The 21,171-nt window shown below is 39.2% G+C and overlaps 1 protein-coding gene across 3 annotated transcripts; it reads left to right on the top strand.

Moving 5' to 3' along the window:
* The first annotated feature begins 498 nt into the window (after window positions 1-498).
* pld2 (phospholipase D2) lies at window positions 499-20,662 on the top strand. 3 transcript variants are annotated; one of them, XM_063487102.1, is made up of 25 exons: window positions 499-636; window positions 3,868-4,004; window positions 4,096-4,223; window positions 5,060-5,074; window positions 5,725-5,867; window positions 6,015-6,108; window positions 6,214-6,279; window positions 7,180-7,238; window positions 7,329-7,574; window positions 7,670-7,813; window positions 7,899-7,982; window positions 8,122-8,200; window positions 8,311-8,421; window positions 8,539-8,748; window positions 8,867-9,023; window positions 9,150-9,268; window positions 9,713-9,826; window positions 13,146-13,250; window positions 13,577-13,665; window positions 14,579-14,692; window positions 15,206-15,252; window positions 15,433-15,567; window positions 17,424-17,577; window positions 17,805-17,922; window positions 18,037-20,662. In XM_063487102.1, the coding sequence occupies exons 2-25, from the start codon at window positions 3,872-3,874 to the stop codon at window positions 18,259-18,261; spliced, it is 2,889 nt and encodes a 962-aa protein (XP_063343172.1). In that variant the 5' UTR covers window positions 499-636; window positions 3,868-3,871; the 3' UTR covers window positions 18,262-20,662. The 3 variants fall into 3 exon arrangements, with proteins under 3 accessions (XP_063343172.1, XP_063343171.1, XP_063343173.1); XM_063487101.1 differs by having other exon boundaries at window positions 3,844-4,004; XM_063487103.1 differs by lacking the exon at window positions 5,060-5,074 and having other exon boundaries at window positions 3,844-4,004.
* Window positions 20,663-21,171: the final 509 nt, after the last annotated feature.

Raw genomic sequence — 21,171 nt, 5'->3', positions numbered from 1 at the left:
GTCCTAAAAACGCGTTTTAGATGTAAATTTTGGTATCTCATCGGATATTATTAAAATATATATATAATCGGAAGTCTCCTGATACCTTACGTGATTCTCATGAAAATGGCATACGTGCCGCCTACTCCCTTCTCATGTATCTGCATTCCTGCATATATGTTTCCTGACAGGTATGAAGTCGGGACTTGTTGTGTTCATGTCTGTGTTTGATAATTGTGGCAGTGCAAACGTCAGTAACATGAACTAAGTCCATGTATGCGCCTGCTATGTACACAGCCGCAGATACCGGAGGGGGAGGAAGTCATTGTTTGTTTTGTGTCATAATTCCGAACAGCACCGGGCTCTTTTCCATATAAGAATAAAAAGGCACATAGTAGGATTTACCTAATAACAGCGACAAAGCAGCAGAAACCATTTCCACGTTATCTTTTCCCTCACGCTGTCCCATCGGACAGCCAGTAATAATGTGGGTGGGACTAAAGCGTGCATCACCCACGGTTAACACTGATGAACTCTTCTCTGATACTCCGGCTGGGCTACAATGAAACATTTTTGTTACTTTGAATGACTCTTTTAGCTCTTCGCCCCGTGTGTGGAGCCACCGTGAGCCGATCCGTGGCTTGAACTTAGCTGACAGTAAGTATGTTTTCAGGCCTATGTCGGACTTATATTTCCATCCGCTGTGTTGTCGCAGTACTGACGAGTGCGGATTGTCCAGCTGCAAACTCGCAGGTAGCGATAAGGAATACGGCGATCCTATTAGTGCCGCGCTTAAATGTATGTTTTGCTCCCAACAGATGTCTTTATATGGGAAGTTTTTTTAAACTACACCGAGTCTCTTTGTGGATTGTGGCTGTAGTAGGGAAACAGGGAAAGGGTGGAGACGACAAAACTTAGCCTTCAGCTTTTCCAGCCTGGAGTCTTAAATAGACTTTGCGGCTTATAGATGCTTTGTCTTTGGCGAAAAAATTAAAAAGTGATTTTCGTTCGTGTAGATTAGGGTGTGTGCTTAATTAAGAACACTCCATCAGATGCAGTTATGTTTGTTTTATTTCTCTCTTTGTCTTTCTTTCAGACGTTTTTTAAACACCGACTTTTTGCCCTAACGCTTTAAAAACGTGATCAGACGGACTATTCTGAGCCACAGCACAGTTTTGGGGGGAAATCCTGATGATATCGCCGCAAGCAAGTGTTGACTCAGCGCTGTTGTTTCAGTCATCAAGTTGATGACAAACAATTGTCTTCTGTCACTTGGTTGCACGTTTTAGAGTCGGTCCGTAGATTTCCCATACAAATTCATTTTAAAGATCACGTATGCAAAGCACAACTTCCCTTTAATTAAGGGAAGACCATTTTTTAAATAGGTCAGCCGATGTCCAGGCTGAAGAGCTGATGAATGATGTTTAAAAGAAAACTAAAATATGATGGGTATGCAAACAAGCAAACAGCTTTAAAAAAAACAAAAAGATCAAGTTGCAGGTGAAGGATTGTCAGAGGTACTCTGCTGCACCTGTACACACACCCAGCTGTGATGTCAGATTGTACATCATCATTGCAGGGTGTGCCATCCCGTATCTAGTTGAGGCCATCAGTGAAAACTGCATGGAATGAAGCTGCTATGTGAAGTGTGATTGTTTTGCTGATCGTCTCCTAACATTTCCCTTGTATCAGCCAGGTGTCATTGTTTGAGATAACCACTGGGAGTCAGCAAAGTCAGGAATCTCCTTATTTATCCCCTTATCCATAGATTTTCTTCCACTTATCCATTCAATTTCTGGAAGCTGGAGCCTGTTTCAGCTGTCACAGGGCAAGAGGCAGGGTGCAGGTAGTCAGTCTGTCACAGGGCCGACACAGAGAGACAGACAGCCATTCGTAAACAAATTCACACATAACCGCAGTAACTGCATGCCTTTGGACTGCGGGATGAAGCTGGAGTACCCATGGAGAACATACAAACTCCACACAGAAAGGCTCCAACTAGATGGTGGATTTGAACTCACCTCCTGCCTTTTCATTATCCAAACAAACACGAAATATGTTTTGAATTCAACACAGCACTGCTATCAGTGTGTTTGATAGCATTTGTAATTGCTCCAGAGTTGGTACGTCTGAGAGATAAAAGTCATCCATTGCACCCCACACATACACACAAACAAAGCCACATTGTTCTTGTCACACAGTGTGTGTGTTTAAAGGATTGCGATCATTGGACTGTCGCTAATAGCTTACCTCTCAGCCAGTCACAGCATTCCAATTTGATCAGTCTCATGTTTTATAAAACACAGTGTGGGTATAGTGTAGTATTTACTGTGAAAGTAACCTGAGCAAACAGTGTAGGCAAAGTTTGACTCAGACAGGCAAAATGCAGGGAAATCACATTAAGTCAACACTTAACACTTTCGTGCTTCAAAATGTAAACAGATAACAGCAGCTAGTTGGGTTTGGTACTTAATGAGAAATATCTGTTTTGGTTTAGTTTTTATCATGTTTACCTCTGTACTGTGCATTTTGCTTGCTTAGGGGCAAGTGTGAGCAAGTCTTTCTTACGAAAGTATAACACCTAAAAGTGTGTGGAAAAACTGCCGTCTGTATTGAAACGCACCAAAGAGCTCACATGTGAGTGCCTTAAAAAGATCCAGCTTCATAAGTGAAAATAACCAAAAAAAGTCAAAAGTATAAATTGAAATAGCTGAAATTAAGTATGGCCTTAGCGTGGAGATTTTTTTCCACAGCAATTAAAATGTCACTTGTGCTTTCTTGGGAAGCAAAGGTGGGGAAGATCCGTCCTAATGGGAATTAAATTCTAAACCAGATTGTTGTTAAGACAAGAAAGCTTATATGAATACAACAAATACACAGTGGTGATCTATATTTTTAAAAAATGGCTGTACAGATGACACATTTGGGATGAATACACTGTGCAAATGTGCAGATCTCTTCAATATAAGTGCTTTATTTTCATTACATCTGCAAAAAGCAGGGAAGAATCTTGACCACAGAGTGCTGATTATTGAGGTCATCTGTCATGTTCCTTTCGTTTTGACTCTTAGTCTCCTTATTAGTAGATGCTAGTTCACGCCCGACACAATAATTGTGACGGGATCTTCAAGTATTATTCTTCCTGAACCTGTTTTTGCTACACGTGGTCCTGTGTAGCTTGTAGTGGAAGTGGAAAGTCACATGTTTCTGATAAAAAGAATTTTAGAATGCAGACGCAGATCATGCTTCTTTCTTTCTTACCCTCGTTTCAAACTCTCTCTCCTTAACAGAGACAGGCTCCCTCCCTCCTTTTTCTTAAGCCTTGTTTTCCAGGAAACATTCAGCTATTCTACATTTACCAACATGCAACACAAAGGGTTTCACACACCCTTTTTGTCACCCCAGTAACCGTGTCCTAAACTTCTCATATGTTTTGACATAAATAACTTGCCTAGCAGGTCGCTGCTGCCAAACATTTCCAGTCTACTTTCTATTTTCAAGCAAGTGATATCTAAAACAGTCTGTTGTTAACAGAAGTGATAATGGTGGTTGTCCTTGAATTCCCCCTGTTGAGCAATTATGATATGTCATCATTATTGAGCATTAGATTCACTTCAAGGTCATGATCACACTGACGGATTTTGCTAAGCATCAAACACTTAAACAGCATCTCTCTGTTTTACAGCTGACACGTTTGTAGTTACGGGACTGCATTATTGTCTTTATTACTACTTTTTCTACAGAAAATCAGAAGTCAGATATTCTTGCTTTAAAATCCGATTTTGCTATGATCTATATCATGAGAACGGCCACAGTTTCACATGTCTTCGATCTCTGGACTGTTTTCTTTTGTCTTCTCACCAGGGCATTTGCTCATTTGTACAACAGAGCTATGGCCAGTCCAGAGGACGTGATCGAGCCGTTGGCAGAGAGCGCAGCTGCCCAAAGCCTTCTTAGACGACGCTTCTCACACGACTGCCACAATTTCACTAAAGACGAGCTAGATGGCCTCATGTCGCGCAGTGGTGAGAAACGACGAAAATGAATTCAGTTTAAGATAGAAGCTCCCCATTGAGAAACCATTTTTCTTGATTGCTCCAATTTTTCAAATCGCAGAAGGACGTCCTTTCATCGTGGTGCATCGTCTTTCCGAAATAGAAGATGAGGGTATACCTTATTTCATCCCTGATGTTCCTGTTAAATGCAGACTGGACAACACAGAGAAGCACACTACACGCTCAAGGGTACCTCCATAAACTTATGAAAATACCCTTTACATTTTTTTCTTTTGGGGATACTAATGAATCTTTATAGAAAGCTCTTGATGGGCCCAAAGTGAAAACACACACACTTATGCTTAATAAGTAACTCTTTACAACTGTGTAACAACATACAATCCCATTTTCAATTTTGACTCAGGACATGCTAGGGTTAAATTTGACTACTTTGCCAAGTCATAGTGAAGCGAATGGAGCGATAAAATTACAAAAGAAACTTTATTGCTACTGAGCAGGCTGTTTCAGGGTTTTACGGTGTGCTGTCACTTAGGCCATAAAGGGATCAACATGGCCAGCAGCAGTGCTCAGTGGTGTTTAAATTATGCTCACTTGGTAGTACGGGGCTAAAAGTGTGACAAGAAAATACCCCCCACACCATTACACCACTACCACCAGCAGCCTGAACCATGGATACAAGGCACTAGAGACAACAACCATGCCACGTTCAAAGTCATGTAAATCAAATTTCTTTTGCATTCAAAATGATTAACAGCAGGATTTCATTTGTGGTGAATTTTATTATGACTGTTGTTGAATGAGTCCTAAAGATAATATTTTAGTGATCTGAAACCAACCATATGACCATGAAACAGTTATTCACATTCATTTTTACATAGTCATTTATATTAAGAAGCAGAAGTTCATGGGTATCTTAACAAGTACTGATCTGTAGAAGCACTTCATGTCACATTATTTGTTAGTAACTACCTTTCACTCCTGAGTTTTAGTTGGATGGTTCAGTCAGTTTGCATATACTTTCTATATTCTGGTATCCACATTCTCTGATTTTCTTTCTCCCACAGTCCAGAATGGCGAATGTAAGTAGAATTAGAAACTTGTTTCTACATGTTTTAATCCAATCCACATGCTAAATGTCTTGCCTCATTTGCTTATATCCTCCGGAAACCCAAACTTTTTTTAATGCATTTTTAATCTTAGCTATTTGGGATTAGCTGATTATAGAAACTGTCCGCATGTGGACTGTCCAGATGAACAGAATCAACTTTTTGGGGTCATCTCTTTTTATTTTTACAAAGTGTAAAACACTTTATTGAGTAGAATGAAGTAAAATGTGTGTAAAAGCCTAAATGTAATTTCCCCATATGAGGACATAGGGTCTCAGGAGGATATGAAATGAAAAAAATCTTTACGCTACTTCCTGGTTCATCTTTGATCTGCAGCACTTACAAAATTGCAATTAGAAAAGGACTTTGGGTGTCTTAACTCTTATCTTCCAAATAAGTAATTTAGAGATAAATCCATCTGTCTATTCAAATTGTGGTTTTCTTTCTTACTTGGAACTACGTTAAAGTTGTGACTGGCAAAACACAGCCCAGTTGCTATGAAAACAAGAGCTAATAAGAAAAATTCTATTCCATTCAAATCACTCAAATTTTTGGCATTTCGTGGTTCCCGTTTTTCACCACCACACTTATGTTTATGTATGATATCAATGATGTCCCTCCAGGTTAGTATTGGGACCCTGTATACATTGCATCTAACACATGGCCAGTTCCACTGGACTATAAAGAGGAAGTACAAGAACTTTCAGGAGGTGCATCGTGACCTTTACAAGCACAAGATGATGCTTCATTTACTCCCTATTGGAAGGTTGGTGTGCTGATTGATTTACCTCTGTGCAATTCGGCCTCTCTCTGTTAATGCAGTTGAAATCTAAGTGATTGTTTGTTTTGAGCTTTTTTTATGGCAGTTCTCTCAAGCCCTGAATGTTTTTGAATATCCAAATTTTCCTCAAAGATTTGCAAAGGAGAGGCAGCAGCTGAGAAATGTGTCGGAAGAAATGCCCAGCCTACATGGGACTGAGCGGGCCAGAAGAACCTCCAGCAAAGTGGTATATAAATCAGTTTTCCACACACTGAACATATTTTGAAGCATCACATAATTTTACAAGTAGCAGCTAGTAAGTAAATTGTAAATATGTGCTCTTCTAATGCAGAAATACCTTGAGGAGTACCTGAATTGTCTATTGGAGAGCACATTCTGTAGAAATTATAGCAGCATGGTAAGCATGGGTGAATATTACATACACTACAGTGCAAAAGTCTTAAATCAGCCCTCTTCTCTTTATATTTTGCTTCCAAGGAGCCAGACCTCCTTGTCATTTTTCAAGATATTCTTTAAAAATGGCTGAATTTTCATACATTTTCAGTCCGGTCCTTGTACCTGACCATTTTTAGAGAAATGTCTTTTTGTTTGTTAAGACACTTAACGCATACCTATTCATCATTCAAGTACGAAAGAGGCACCTAACCCAAGGGATGAACCAGTGTTGTCTGCACATAACAGACAACTTAAAGAATCAGTTTTAAATTGTGTCTTTAGGCAGCCTAAAACACAATCATAAAACACTTAATTTAATCCACTTTCATAAAATGAATCTACCAAAAATGCCAAAGATGACATAGTTTGACAAGCATGAAATGGTGTTTTTGCAACAACAAAATGATTCCCAAAAAGCTATTAGTCTAAAACTTGGCACGACTGCAGAAAAATACCATCACATTTTGATCCACCATACAATACCCATCTGGAAAGCCTCTAATTGGCAACAGCTTTATTTTTCAATATGACAATGATCTCAAACACACTGCCAATGCAGCAAAAGCATATGTGGATAGAAAAACCCACAGTGGAACACTCTCAGTCATGAGTTGGACAAAATATGACCAAATATTGACGTTCAAGCTCATTGGAATTGTACAAAATCTGATTTTCCTGATTTTATACTGTACTCCCATGTATGTTTGGACAATTTTAAATAAATTGTTGTACCTATTTCTAATGTTTCTAGCAAAATAGAAAGAAAAGGGAAGTGGCTCAAGACTTTTCAGTGTACCGTCTCGACATACAAAGTAAATCTCAAGTAAAATGACTGCATTTTGTGTTATATTTGGTTTTGCAGTTGGAGTTCCTCTCTATCAGTCCCCTCTCCTTTGTCTCTGATCTTGGACCCAAGGGCTTGTAAGCAAAACACTGAGCTCGTGTATTTTAGTGGGAGTGAATAAGGGTATGGCAGGTGTTCATTGCATAATATGTCTGATCTTGACTCAGGGAGGGATATATCTTGAAGAGGTCAGGGGGTCACCGAATCCAAGGCCTGAACTGTATAGGCCATCATCAGATCTGCTTCCGCTGGTCACGCCGCTGGCTGGTGGTGAAAGACTCTTTCCTGTTGTACATGAAACGAGATACTGGCAGCATCAACTTCGTGCTGCTGTTTGATCCAGAGTTCAAAATGAAAGTGGGTCGTGCTGACACAGGCACCAAATATGGAGTCTGCTTTGACAACTATACTCGGTAGGTCAGCTTTGTCTTTGTGTACTGTATGTACTGAGTTTTGCAAGTTTATGCTGTGTTTGTGATGCACGCATCGCCTTTGTGCTTTTAATCAGGAATTTGATTATCAAGTGCAACAGCTATAGACAAAGTCATTGGTGGAGTTATGAAATCAACCGTCTGGCAGAAACATGTGACTTTCTCAAATTGCAACGCTTTGATGGATTCGCTCCACCACGGGAGAACACGCTCACTAAATGGTCAGTTATGTAGTCGGGCTCATATTTGTAATAATTCCAATAATCTTTTAGGATTTGACCTCAATTAAGCTTTCATTATTTGAAGGTATGTGAATGGAAGTGGTTACTTCGCCGACCTGGCTGATGCTCTCGAACAAGCCAAGGAGGAGATTTTCATCACAGATTGGTGGTAGGTGTCAAAAATGTCTGGATTTGCTGATCAAAATCTTTATGTAACTATAATTTTTCAATATTTTAGTTAAACCTGGAAACGTATTTCCAATGCAGATAATGTGTAGGGGATTTTTTTTTGTTTGTTTTTTTCACAGGCTCAGCCCTGAATTGTTCCTAAAGAGACCAGCAACTAACAACTACTGGCGGCTCGATGAGATCCTCAAACGCAAAGCAGTAGGGAATCTCTTTGTCTTGTTTTTTTTTTCTTCTTTTTCAAAATGTATATAACTTGTAGACTTTTTTTTTTTTTAATAACATTACTTTATTTGAACCTCTTTCTGCAGGAAATGGGAGTCAAAGTTTGTGTATTGCTGTACAAAGAGGTGGAGATGGCACTTGGCATCAATAGTGAGCACAGCAAGAGGACTCTAATGAATATGCACCCAAACATCAAGGTCTTTCACTTCTCTGCACAATGTCTTGTACAGTAGTAGGAGAAGAGGGACACAAATAACTGTCAAAAGAGCTCTAAATGTACATTTTAACACCAATTTTGCCCACTAATCCGTCAGGTGATGCGGCATCCTGACCACATGTCTTCTGTGGTGTACCTATGGGCTCACCATGAGAAAATGGTGGCCATTGACCAAACAGTAGCCTTTGTAGGGGGACTTGACCTGGCTTTTGGGAGATGGGATGACAGCCAGTATCACCTAACTGACCTTGGTTTGACAGAGACGACCGACAGGGTAACTGAAGGCGAAATGAGGAATGATGTAGATGTAAGAATGTAGTATTTCTAGCCTATTTATCTGTCACCGATTGAGCATGAACATGTTGACAGCATTTAATGAAGCACTGTGAACTGTACAGACTGTAATGGATGACTCTGTTATCCAGGGCAATGGTATGGCTGATGGCTCTAAAACATCTGAGCCAGATAAGCAAGGAGAGCAGGACCCACATGATTTGGCTGGTAACACTAAACTGTGGCTTGGCAAAGATTACAATAACTTTATCAAGAGAGACTGGGTCCAGCTGGATAGACCATTTGAAGGTACACTATCTAAATTTCTTTCAGCAGCTCACGCACACACATACACTGACAATGTCTGAACAGAGAGATGAAAGACTTGTTTTGGGGTTTTTTGCTTCCTTTTCCCCCCCTCTTTTGTCTTGTCAGATAACATTGATCGTACTACAGTTCCTCGCATGCCGTGGCGTGACCTGTCTGCTGCTTTTCATGGCAAAGCTGCCAGGGATGTAGCCCGCCACTTCATCCAGCGCTGGAATTTTACCAAGGTCAGGCACAAAAGGAAGCTGTGTTAAACAGCAATAGTTTGAACATTGATCTTTTTATATCTATATGTATATTGTAAACATCACTTTTGCTTTACAAATGAGTCTATAAGTGTACAAGCTACAGGTTGGTTTAACATTTATACTATAAATATCCAAAGTTGTGAAATTGAAACATTGGATTAAAAATAGGTGATCTTTACTAAAACAGAGCTTGAAATAGTCAGACTCCTGTATTGCTGACTTGGACCTTGTATCCTTTTGTTTTATGTTATCCTGTGTGGTAATATGACTCATACAGTAAGTGCTAAAAAATAAACCCTCCCCAACCCTCATCCCTCATGTTTCCTTTAGAAGTATTGCTTAAAAACCTTTAAGCAATGCTTTGGAAACATGAGTAACAGGAAAGTGACAAAACAATTGATTCATTTTTTCTGTCCTCTTTAGATCTTCAAAATCAAGTACAAAGACGACTTCTACCCTTACCTTCTTCCCAAGTCTCATTCCACTGCTGACTCTCTGCCATTCACGGTGCCTGGGTCCAAGAAAGCCAAAGTGCAGGTATGTATATTCACACACAGACTCGAGATGACGTCAGCATCTGTGTAAATATACAATTTTTCAAGTTCTAGTCTTTTTGCTCACAGATAGGCCCACATATGTGCTACTGTAGTCAGGGTATATTTGAGGTGCTTTAAGATTAAACAGTTCCGGGAATTCCCTGTGGGTAACTACCCACTTCCATGGTCCTCTGAGAAATGCATATCTTTTTTTTTTCCAATTTGCTTAAATCACCAGTAGTAATGCTAATGTGATGCGTTAGCCAGCTGATAGTTTGCAGAGCTACAACAACAGCAACATGCTGGGGGACTCTGTATCTGGAGCTGTTTGCTTGTTGTGTGTTCCAGGTTGCTGACAACAGCACAGATGTGCAAATTCATATTATGCAAATTAAATTGTGAATTTTGTTGTCTTTAACCTCCTAGGACCTGGCGTCCACATATGTGGACATCACATTTTGGGTTATTTAGACTAAAATACTCAATTTTGCTCTACATGGGCCTGATATCCACTTACGAGGACATTATACTGCTACTGTTCTATCAAAATTTTAAACAAATATCCTCATATGTGGCTCTTATTTTTCTTAAAAACAAAAATAAGATAAAAAAAAATCTGGTAATTCTTTGTTTTTACATTCATCGGGCCCCAAAATGCCCAAATATCAAAGAGAAATTAAAAATGTATGTCGTGGAAGAACTGATTATAGTCTCCAAAAGCATGAATAAATCAATCAATCATTAGTGCCCAGCATATTCTCATCTATTGCCAAGGATAGCACGCAGGAAAACATACTGGAACCACTTTGGTTGTTGTGGTCCTTTAACTTTGTTGTAATCCAAATTTAATTGATTATAATCACTTAATAAAGCCTAGACTTTTCCATTTGAGAGCAATGTGTTGTTTACACAGCCAGTGTTAAAGTCCTTCTTTAATGACTCTGCTTATGTTTACATAGGTTTTTCAGTTCTCCCCTGCAGTCCAAAGAGCACCTTTTTAGCCCTTTCATGCATTGACGTCAAAACACTGACAGGTTTAGATGTGAGCCTTCGTGCATATGATGTGACATTAGCATGCAAGATACATCATATAATTATTTAATATTATATTATTATATAATAGTTTTATTCACCACTGCTTACATATTTCCTGCAGAACTGTAGCTGGTTGTAAAACTATCCACAGTTTCTGTTTCAGCAATACAGTCATGTGCAAAATAAAGTGTAACCTCTTTCATTTCTAATGTTTTCTGTAACAAGAGAAACCTCATCATTGCAAAGTTATTTACATGCAATCTTAGATGAACTTCAAAACATGACTTATTACCCTGTCATTATTTAGTGAACAAAATTGAAGCCAAAATGAAAAGCAGTGTGTGAAAAACTAAGTACAGTCTTACTGCTTCCATAGGAATTAAGAGGGTAAGTAGCAGCCAGGTGCTGCTAATCAAATGCACTTCATTAACTAACCATCAGTAAATGTGAGCACCTCCAGTAGAGAAGCAAGTTGTTGCTGCCCATCAATCTGGGAAGGTTTTTAAGGTCATTTCCTTACAATCTGAAGTCCATGTTTGTACAGTGACAAAGATTATTCACAAGTGGAAAATATTAAAGATAGCCACCAGTCTTCCCAGGAGTGGATGTCCCAGCAAATTCCCTCCAGTGTCAGAGTGTGCAGACTCTACAGGCCTCTGTTAGCATGTTAAATGTTCAAGTTCTTGACAGTACAAGAAAAAAGACTGAACAAATAAAGCTTGTTTGGAAATGTTGGAGGAGAAAGACACTTCTCTCTAAAAAGGCAGGTACATGGCAGCACAACTTAGATTTGCAAAGTTTCACTGTCACTTGGACAGACAAAACCAAAGTGAAGGTGTCTGGCCGCAATCCACAGCGACACATTTAGCATAAACGGCAGATCAGACCACACACCTCATACTGTCACACCTCACTGTCATGCATGGTGGTGGTGCAGTGATTATTTGGGCAGGCTAGCTTGAACCACATGATTTTTTTTTTATTATGTCTGATATGTAAAACCTTAGAACTAAAAGAGTGTGTACTTTCATTTGCACAGGACTGTAGGCTTCACACTAGAGCTTGATAGAAACTGGGTTCTCCTGCACAGAAGGTCAACCTTGGATATGGGAAAACACAAAGACTTTGCCTCTAGCTCCCAGTGCTCATATGAAAGACTTTTTTGTGTCACACAGCTCCAAGCTATAATGACATGGTGTAAAGAGAGCTTTCGACATCACTGTTAAGACGGCAAGAAGAATTGAAAACATGTACAGTGCACATTAATGAAACGTTGCTGTTGGTCATATGTATACTGTATTCTTATTGAATAATTATTTAAGACCTTAATTGCTGTAAACAAGCCAAGAATGAAAGACCTCTACTGACTTTTACATGAATTTATTCTTTTGTGCTGCCAGGTCAGATCTTACAGGAAATCAGATGGGTATTTCTGTGCTACAACAAAGAGACACTGTTCTAGTGTTGGAAATGCAGCTATTCAGTATTTGCTGGGTTTTTTTTGTTTTGTTTTTTTTTTGCTATGGCAGATGGTGGAACAAAAGTAAAGCCTGTAGAACAAAACTACTTCCAACATATTTATCCTGTTTAGTAAAGCCAGAGAAAACAAATGCACTGCCAAGGACAGAGTGGGATTACAAGTGGCAGCATCTCACTTGCAACAGGCTTCATAGGATCTATGGTCCAGAGAGACACCAGCATAAGCAGCACAACTAGCAGATATCCCCTTAACAGAATAATAGAATAATAATATATTGCTAAAGATGGTGCGTTAGCAACTTTGTGAAGATGCTGGTTTTGTTAGAATAATTCAAAAACAAGATGACAATATTTTAGAACTGTATTTAATCAGTATTTTTAGCCAGTGTTACATGCTGCAGTTAAAACCGCTCAATCAGTGAGTGTCCAGTAACAGATACTTCTATTGTGGATGGTGGCCTGTAACCATAACCCTTGCTCCCCATTATGTTGTAGCTTTCCTATCAGGTTTTGTAGCTGCTTTATTCAGGTTTCAGGGTCATTGCCTCAGATTACACAATCTGTCTTCAAACTTTAAGAGGTGCGCTCCCTTTTTGTGCATCTGCTCCATTTCTTCAGTTAAGTATCCTATTAAAATTCATAGAAATGGGCGAATTTACATGTGTAAGGTAATATGATATGTAAGTGTGATTGGAATGGTAATATCCACAGTAATAGTAAAATGACACCACTGAAAAGAGATGAAAAATATATGCATGATTTATAAGTATATCCAGTGCTAAGTTGAATTTTGGGGGTTTTCTCAGGTGCTGCGCTCTGCTGATCGTTGGTCAACTGGAACCTGTGAGAGCTCAATCCATAACGCCTACATCGACACCATCAAGAAGAGTGAACACTACATCTACATCGAGGTAATTAAGATTAACATTGTAGCATTTTACAGATAAATGTACATCTTTAAGCAGGCAGTGTGTCATCCTGTCTAAACCATATGGTTTAGACAGCAGTGATACAGTCAGGGCTCCCATTGGGACAAAATTGTCACCATAATCTCAAATATGTTGCCCAAGAATAGGCTCTGATTTGGAAAAAACAAATCTGTTTACTAGCATGCCTACTGTAATGACTTTTCCTGAATCTGAGTATATCCAAAGCCCACTTCCTTCCTTGCCAGCTACCTGCTAGCTTTGGCCCTCACCTCATACTGAGCCACCATCTGCCTTGCCTCTGCCCTTAGAACCAGTTCTTCATCAGCTGTTCCGACCAGAAGACTGTCCATAATGGCATTGGTGATGCAATCGTAAATCGAATTCTGCGTGCCTACAGGTATGATTTGAGTGTGCTGGTTTTCTAATTTTTGTCTATTGTCTTTCGGAAGGGCTGTGTACAAAATGCATTCACTGAATATGTTTTGTACCAGATTTAGCTACTAGCTAATTTCCATCTGCAGTCCCTGGGCAGAAGTAGCTAAATTCTATCAGCTCAGACACACATACAACAGTTACAAGTGTTTCTTACTTGTTGGCCAGCAGCATCCCATGAAGGAGCAGTGGCCATCTTCAGCTAAAATGCTCATTTTTAACTTGTAACATGTGTCACAGCGGCTGTCAATCATTAGTGTACGCCCTGCCCATGCCCCGCCCCCTTGACACACACCCACAACACAAAATCAGGGTCAAAAGTTTGACAAATGGAAAAAAAGTGAAAAAAAAGACCCAAAACTGAAAAAAAATAATTTGAAACAGAAAATAAAATTTGAAGCTGAAAAAAATGAAACTGTAAAAAAAAAGTCATTTCCATGAAAACAAATAATTTATTCAAATTTTTTTTTTTTTTTTTTTTTATATCTAAAAGAATTTCAACTTCAAATCACCTTTTTGAAATGAGTAAAATTTTTGGCCATGATTTAGCTCCATATTTTGTAATTCAGCAGAAACTTGTTCAGGTCCTTGCATGCCATCAGATTTATCCTGTGGGGTTTTTTTTCCATATTGCATTGAAATGTTTAGAAAGTCTGTGGCTTTAAAGCAGCAGTTTGTGAAAGAAGTTAAGACAAGACATGTAAGAACAGGGCACAGTTCTACAAATGAAAATATCACTGAGCTGGTAAACTGGGGGTACACATTTGAAACAAAATGTTTAGTTCAAAGAAATAACAAAACCAAATAGAAATATATTAGACCTCATCTTTTATCTGCAGAGTAGAATGTACAGTGTTGATGTTGTGTTTTTTTTTCAGAGAAAAGAAGAAGTACAGGGTGTATGTGGTGGTGCCTCTGCTTCCTGGATTTGAAGGAGACATCAGTACAGGAGGTGGAAATGCCATTCAGGCTATTCTGCACTTCACTTACAGGTGAGAGCCTTTTCCGCCCATTAGCACTCTGCACTCAGCCCACACATCAGCAAGCACTACAACTTATGAAAGCCACAGTAAAAACAAGACTTCTCAGCTTCGTCTGGTTTAAAGACATATTTCTGATCGAGCAGAAATGTCACTGATAGAAAGTGCATAAGACATGTCAATAAAACTGGTAATGGAAAGTTGGGGTAGCTACCATGCATGTAAGGTTTCTATCAATCAACTGGTCCAACTGGAATAGAGCATATCGAGTCATATTACATATTACGTTGAGTGATGTCGCTTAATGAGCTTTGTCAGCATGTTGTTATTGCCAGAATGCAGCATGGCCATGTTATGGTTTCACTATCATCCATCACATTTCCAAATCTGCCTTTGATGTTATGCCCAGAAGTGTACTCTCTGTTTATGCTCTAGATATTTTTGGTTTATTTTGTGAGATTCCTAAATTATTTCCCCTTATGCTGGCTGACTTTCTTAATGTAAGGTTTTATTCTGTCATCCTAGGACCATGTGCCGAGGGGAGTTCTCCATCCTGTCGAGACTAAGCGAATGTACGTTTTTTTTGTCACTTACCTGCTTTGTTAGACCTCGGAAATCAGCCTGACATCAGCCTTTGCTGCCTCGCTAACATGCATCTTTCCTTCTCCTTGAGTTGTTCCTTTAAATTGACTCTACTGGTCTTCATTTCACATCATCTCATGTAAATAATGTGATTCTGCTCTGGCCTGCAGTGAAGGATCAGTGGACAGAGTACATCACACTGTGCGGATTGAGGACGCATGCCCAGCTCTCCGAGTCACCTGTCACAGAGCTCATCTATGTTCACAGCAAGACCCTTATTGCTGATGACCGCTGCTATATCATTGGTGAGTCACCGCTGGGCATTCAAGGATGGATTATAATTCTGACCTTGAGTCATCACTGAGGTTCATGACAAAATGATGATGGCAGAATGCTGCCTGCAGCTGATATGATTTTTTAATGTGTTTGTGGCATTCAGTGTAACAGTAAAACTCAATCGATACATTTTATATGTAGTTTAGTAGCACATATAACTGTAGAATATGGATATGAACAAATACAGTCATTTATATATAAAAAGATAAAAAAAAATAGGAGGGCGACTTAAAAATGGATGAGACCAATGTATGGTGCAATGACTTGTGGATTCTTTTTTCCTTCTTTCTTTCATTGTTTAGCCTTACACTCTTTAAGATTTTAGGCTTACTCCATATGAATATGCATATTCACATGCAAGTCTTTGTGGGAAGAACAGAGGGATTGCATTTGCTTAAAGGTGCTCTGGAACCCACTAGCTATTGATAACAGTTAGCTTTGTATTACCTTTTAAAAAGATTTATCTGAATTCTTAAAGGTACAGTGAAGTTGTTTTTTGAGTTTGTTTAACAGAAAAACAGAATATTATACTCAACAATATACTTATTGGGTATACATGTTACCCCACCCTCTTGAATATAGTGGCTCAGATGGATATCGCCATCCCACGTAATCATGTTTTATGTATGTGGGTAGAGACAGCTACATACACAGTACGCCAAAGGTGGAGGAGAAGTGAACTCATAGGTGTGGGGGGCAAATGTAATTTATGTCTGCACCTTCAGACTCGAGAAGGTATGAAGGGTCATACGTTTGTTTTATCTCCTGAACTGAAGTCAGTGCTCTAACAAAAACCATGCATAAACAATCGTATTTAATCTCGATACTGCTGCAGTTACTACTGTCAGCAGATCAGACATGTGATCCTCCAATCTCTGGAGAGCTGACAATAAGCTAACTAAATGGTAACAACAGCTGGTTATGCTAACATTGTGCTAGCTAATGTTAGGCTCGAGTGTCCTAAAGATCACTCTGATAAAGAGTCTGAATACATTTTCACACTGTATGAAAATATCTGAGGCCAAAAATGTTAGAGCCACTTCAAAGAAAGTTTCACTAACAGAGGCTAACAGCTGCAAAAAAAATTCAGGATGTCGTCAACAAATCACCTCAGAATCTCTGTCATCAGACAGATTTGAGCTTGAGAGACTCATGCTGACATATTGAACTCCATTTCACAAAATTTTACAGCCTCCTCCAGAGTAAATAGACGTGAATGCATTGGAGATTAATCTGCTAAACATTCACAAATACAGCCAGCACTGAAATTTTAAATATAGAAAGTTTAAAGCATACATTTTTATTTGATATTTCTCACTATATTCTGTACACCTTAGAGGTTGTCGGCTATAGGTTCTATGTATTATTTTTTTTTTTTTTGCACTTAATACATGAAGAAAGATAAACAAAATGTTCTAAACCAGTGGTTCTTAACCTTTTTGGAGGTACCGAACCCCACCAGTTTCATATACCCATTCACTGAACCCCTCTGTAGTGAAAAATAAAATAAGATTTTTTTTCGAATTCAAGACATACATATGTTTTTTACTGGTGCACAAAATGAGCCGTGCATGTCACAGCGGAGGCTTTGTCGAACCCCTGAGACCGACTCGCTGAACCCCTAGGGTTTGATCGAACCCAGGTTAAGAACCACTGTTCTAAACAGTCCATGGACCTATTACATAAAACAGAACTAGAGAAAAAAAAAGCAGCACTCATTTTAAATATAGCTAAAACCTTTGCTATATATATATATTTTTTTTACATGAATCATGCTTCTGAATGGACACACTGTAAATGCTTGTACTGTCCATTTTTGCTCCAGGATCAGCCAACATTAATGACCGTAGCATGCTGGGCTCCCGAGACAGTGAGTTGGCAGTATTTGTGGAAGATGAAGAGAGGGTCCCATCCATCATGGGAGGGGAGGAATACCAGGCAGGACCACTGACACTCGCTCTACGCAAAGAGTGCTTCAGGTCAGGGCAAAAGCCTCTTGATGACTTATTAGCAACTTACAGTCTTAATGTAGTTTTGCTACCAGATACAAATGTGAGAGTGAGACCTCTAAGTATATGGGCTTCTTTTTACCAACAGACAAGCAAAAATATTTGATCATGCATGGGAAACCTGTGAAGTTTTGTCATTACTTAACCATATTTTTTTTGTTATTTGAATATTTTTGGCCTTTTCTTTGCTGTACCAGGGTTCTTGTTGGAGCTGCTTCAGACCCCAGTATCAATATTGATGATCCAATCAGTGATGAATTCTTCTTCTTGGTTTGGAATGACACTGCTAAAACGAATGTTAACATTTATGACAAGGTGTGAATTGACCCCAAAACTTTTTTTTATATATATCTAATTGTATCAATATGTATTTTCACTTCTCTCACCGCTCTTTGTTCTTCTTGGCTCTCTGGCCCTACTGTACCACAGGTGTTCAAGTGCCTGCCCTGCAACAGTGTCCATAGCATACAAGCCCTGAGGGACTATTTGAATGTGACTCGCCTCTGTGACACAGACCCCGAGCAGGCCAAAGAGGAACTAAAGGCCATCCGAGGACTGCTGGTCCATTTCCCCTTAAAGTTCCTGTGTGAGGAAAACTTGCTGCCTCCACGGAACACTAAAGAAGGCATGGCTCCTGTAGGGCTGTGGACATAAGCAGCAGCTCAGCCATGTTCAGACCACTACATGACAATGCAACTGCTGCTGTACTGCAACCATCTTTCCTGTAGTCAGCGCAGTAAACAAAAGGAGTTACAGCACCAGCACTTGAATGGTGAGAGGTGGAGAGAGGTGTTACCCTTACCAAATTTATTAATGATCCACTTATGATTACTTTGTCTTTTTGATTGACAATGGGCTAATGTGACTGACGTTAGCTACTGACATGCAAATTTTACGATGTCCTGTCTATATTAGGTTGTGCTGACCAATTTGTTTGTGATGTCTGCTTTATAATAGCTTCAGTGTGATCTGATCTGCATGTCTGGCGGCGGTGCAGAGCACAGATAAATGAATGTATGAGTCAGGAGAGGATTGCAAGGTTGTATTAGAAATCAAGCATCTCACATGATCTGGGAACATAGTGTACATTTATTGGTGCACGATTTTTGGGTGGGTGGGTGACTCTCTCTCTCTCTGTGTCTCTTTTCTCTCTCTCTCACTCTCTCCCTCTGAGGCTTCACCTCTCACTGCAGTGCCAGAAAATCTGTCAGAACATTTGTGGTTGTTATGGTGACGGATATAAAGAGATGACTGGATTGTAGCTGAAATAAAGACTGGATAGGGCAGAATAGGGAGAGTGCTGATAAGAGGTACAACTTACTAAATCAGGATGGTGCACTGGGAAAATGGAAGCTAATATTCTGCTAGGGCTGCTGACCATTTCTGGATATATGATCAGGTGGGAAAACTGTGAGAGCGGAAGAAAAGCAGAACAAGATAATTAAAGGGTGTTAGGTTGATTTCCTGCTAATTGTTGCATTTTTTTAAGTCTCCATGACACCCTAGTGATTTTTTTTTTCACCATGCTGTCGACATTCCAGAACAGAACATTCCACTGCCCACTTGAGACCACTGAATATCTCAGCTATTTTTATGTTGGGTCCAGCATCTTTCATGTGTACCGTATGTTACATTTGCTCACAGACATAGCCGTTTGTTTAGGTCCACTATTTTTAGCCATAACGCTGACTTGAGTTGTGCCGTGATGTCATTTTCACGTTCTCACTGATTGCCATTTTGGGGAATCACGGGGCTTTTTTTTTTGAAATGTCATTCCCTTGAGCTGTGACCAAGCCGTGACTGCTGTTGGGAAGTCTTTAAATGTCTTCTACTGGATACATTTGTAGCACTGCTGGTGAAAATAGACAGGAAACCTTCCCTCTTTTGTGTCATTGCATTGACTGAGATATAATGTAATAATTCAGCAGTAAGGTACAGTATGTGCTGCCTTCCTCAAGAAGAAAAACAGGAATTGGATTCTAAGGGTTGATGGAAAACCAAAGCGATGGGGAATGTACATTTTTCTGCAACTTTAGATTGTGCATTCGGGCAAAACTGTAACTCATTTTTCAATATCTGAACGCTGGGCCAAGTTTTATTACATGCACTTTCATCACAAGTTTTTTACAGCAACAAACAGCAGAAGGGGACATAAAGGCCAGTCTGTAAAACTTGTGAATGGGACTCTGTTTTATATTCCTAGCCTTGTGCTAGTGTTATGACTACTGTGTGTGTGTGTTCTGGAGGGGGGTTGAGCCCTTGCACGTTTCTTTTAAAGAGACCAGATAAAAGATGACCCAGAACAATGCAATGACAGCAAATCACAGTTAAGTGAATAATCCAGACTGTTGTATGAGCTTCTGACACACACCTATGAGTGAACAACATTACCTTGGCGGTTCCATTGCAAAGCTGTCTGTGAATGCGACAGGTGCCCCATGTGACCAAGTCTACATGAAGTGTCTCTCACAGGATTGTTGTTCAGTTAAAGCATCTGTGTTTAGAAATATGGATGCTTACCTATGTAAGATATTAAAAGACACTAGAAGCCCTTCCATATATATATATATTTTCTACCCTCTTTCTTGCAGCCCAAAGTGGTTGTCTTAACTGGTGTCCCTTTTAAGTTCTGCAGAAATGCCTGTAATATACTGAAAAGTGACCTTATACGGTTTCTCTCATGAATTGTATTTTTAATAGACCAATAATCAGCATTCCCAAACCACTTTTATAAATTTATTACTCATTGAAATGTGTTTGTGTTCATCCCTGAGAGTCACTGTGTGAAACCTTGTCTCTGTAGATCAATGTCATTAACTTATAATTACCAATGTATAGGGTTACTAACACTCAGGGGTAAAGAGCGATGACCAATATTCTTAGTCTTGTTAGTGCAATTATGAGCAACTTGTATTTTATTCTGTTTTTTTAACATGAACTTGTTTTTTATGGATCCGAATATCTACTCTATTTGAAAAATTGACTTTTTTCAGCCTTCTCTTGTATTACTTTTGTAAACGTTAGTGCTTTTTTAAAAAGTAAAGACTGCATTCAAACTGGATTTAATGTATTAAAAAAAATAAAATTTTCAAATGTACTCTATCAGCATGCATTTCTATTCTCTATGAAATCTTAATGCAACTAAAATGGCTGTCTAGACGTGTCTATCACATGGCAAGAGAAACAGAAAAGGGGAAATGTTAATTGTTTATATCTAAACTACTTTTGTCACCATGGAAGCAATATCCTTTGTTAGCTGGATATCCTTTAAGCAAATAGTTACTCTAAGAGAGAGCATGTGCTTTACACAGGAAACTGGTATTCGTGGCATGAAAGCTTAATGTTCACTAAATGACTAATGCATTGTTCAGGTTATTGCCATACAGTCTGGGTTTTTTTTTCTTTTAATAACAGTCAGGTGCTTATCTGGAAAAGCTTTGGAACTGATTCATGCAGTATTGACAAGCACTATAAAGGTGAGCTTGCTCTAATGGAAAACTGACTACAGCAATCTCCAATCTGCTGGATGACGCACACATAAAACCAAGACGAGGAGAATATTTG

Source organism: Pelmatolapia mariae, linkage group LG10_11, assembly GCF_036321145.2.
Source record: "Pelmatolapia mariae isolate MD_Pm_ZW linkage group LG10_11, Pm_UMD_F_2, whole genome shotgun sequence".
NCBI lineage: Eukaryota > Metazoa > Chordata > Actinopteri > Cichliformes > Cichlidae > Pelmatolapia > Pelmatolapia mariae.
The sequence above is the reverse complement of the archived record's forward strand: the minus strand, read 5'-3'. Positions and strand labels throughout refer to the sequence as shown.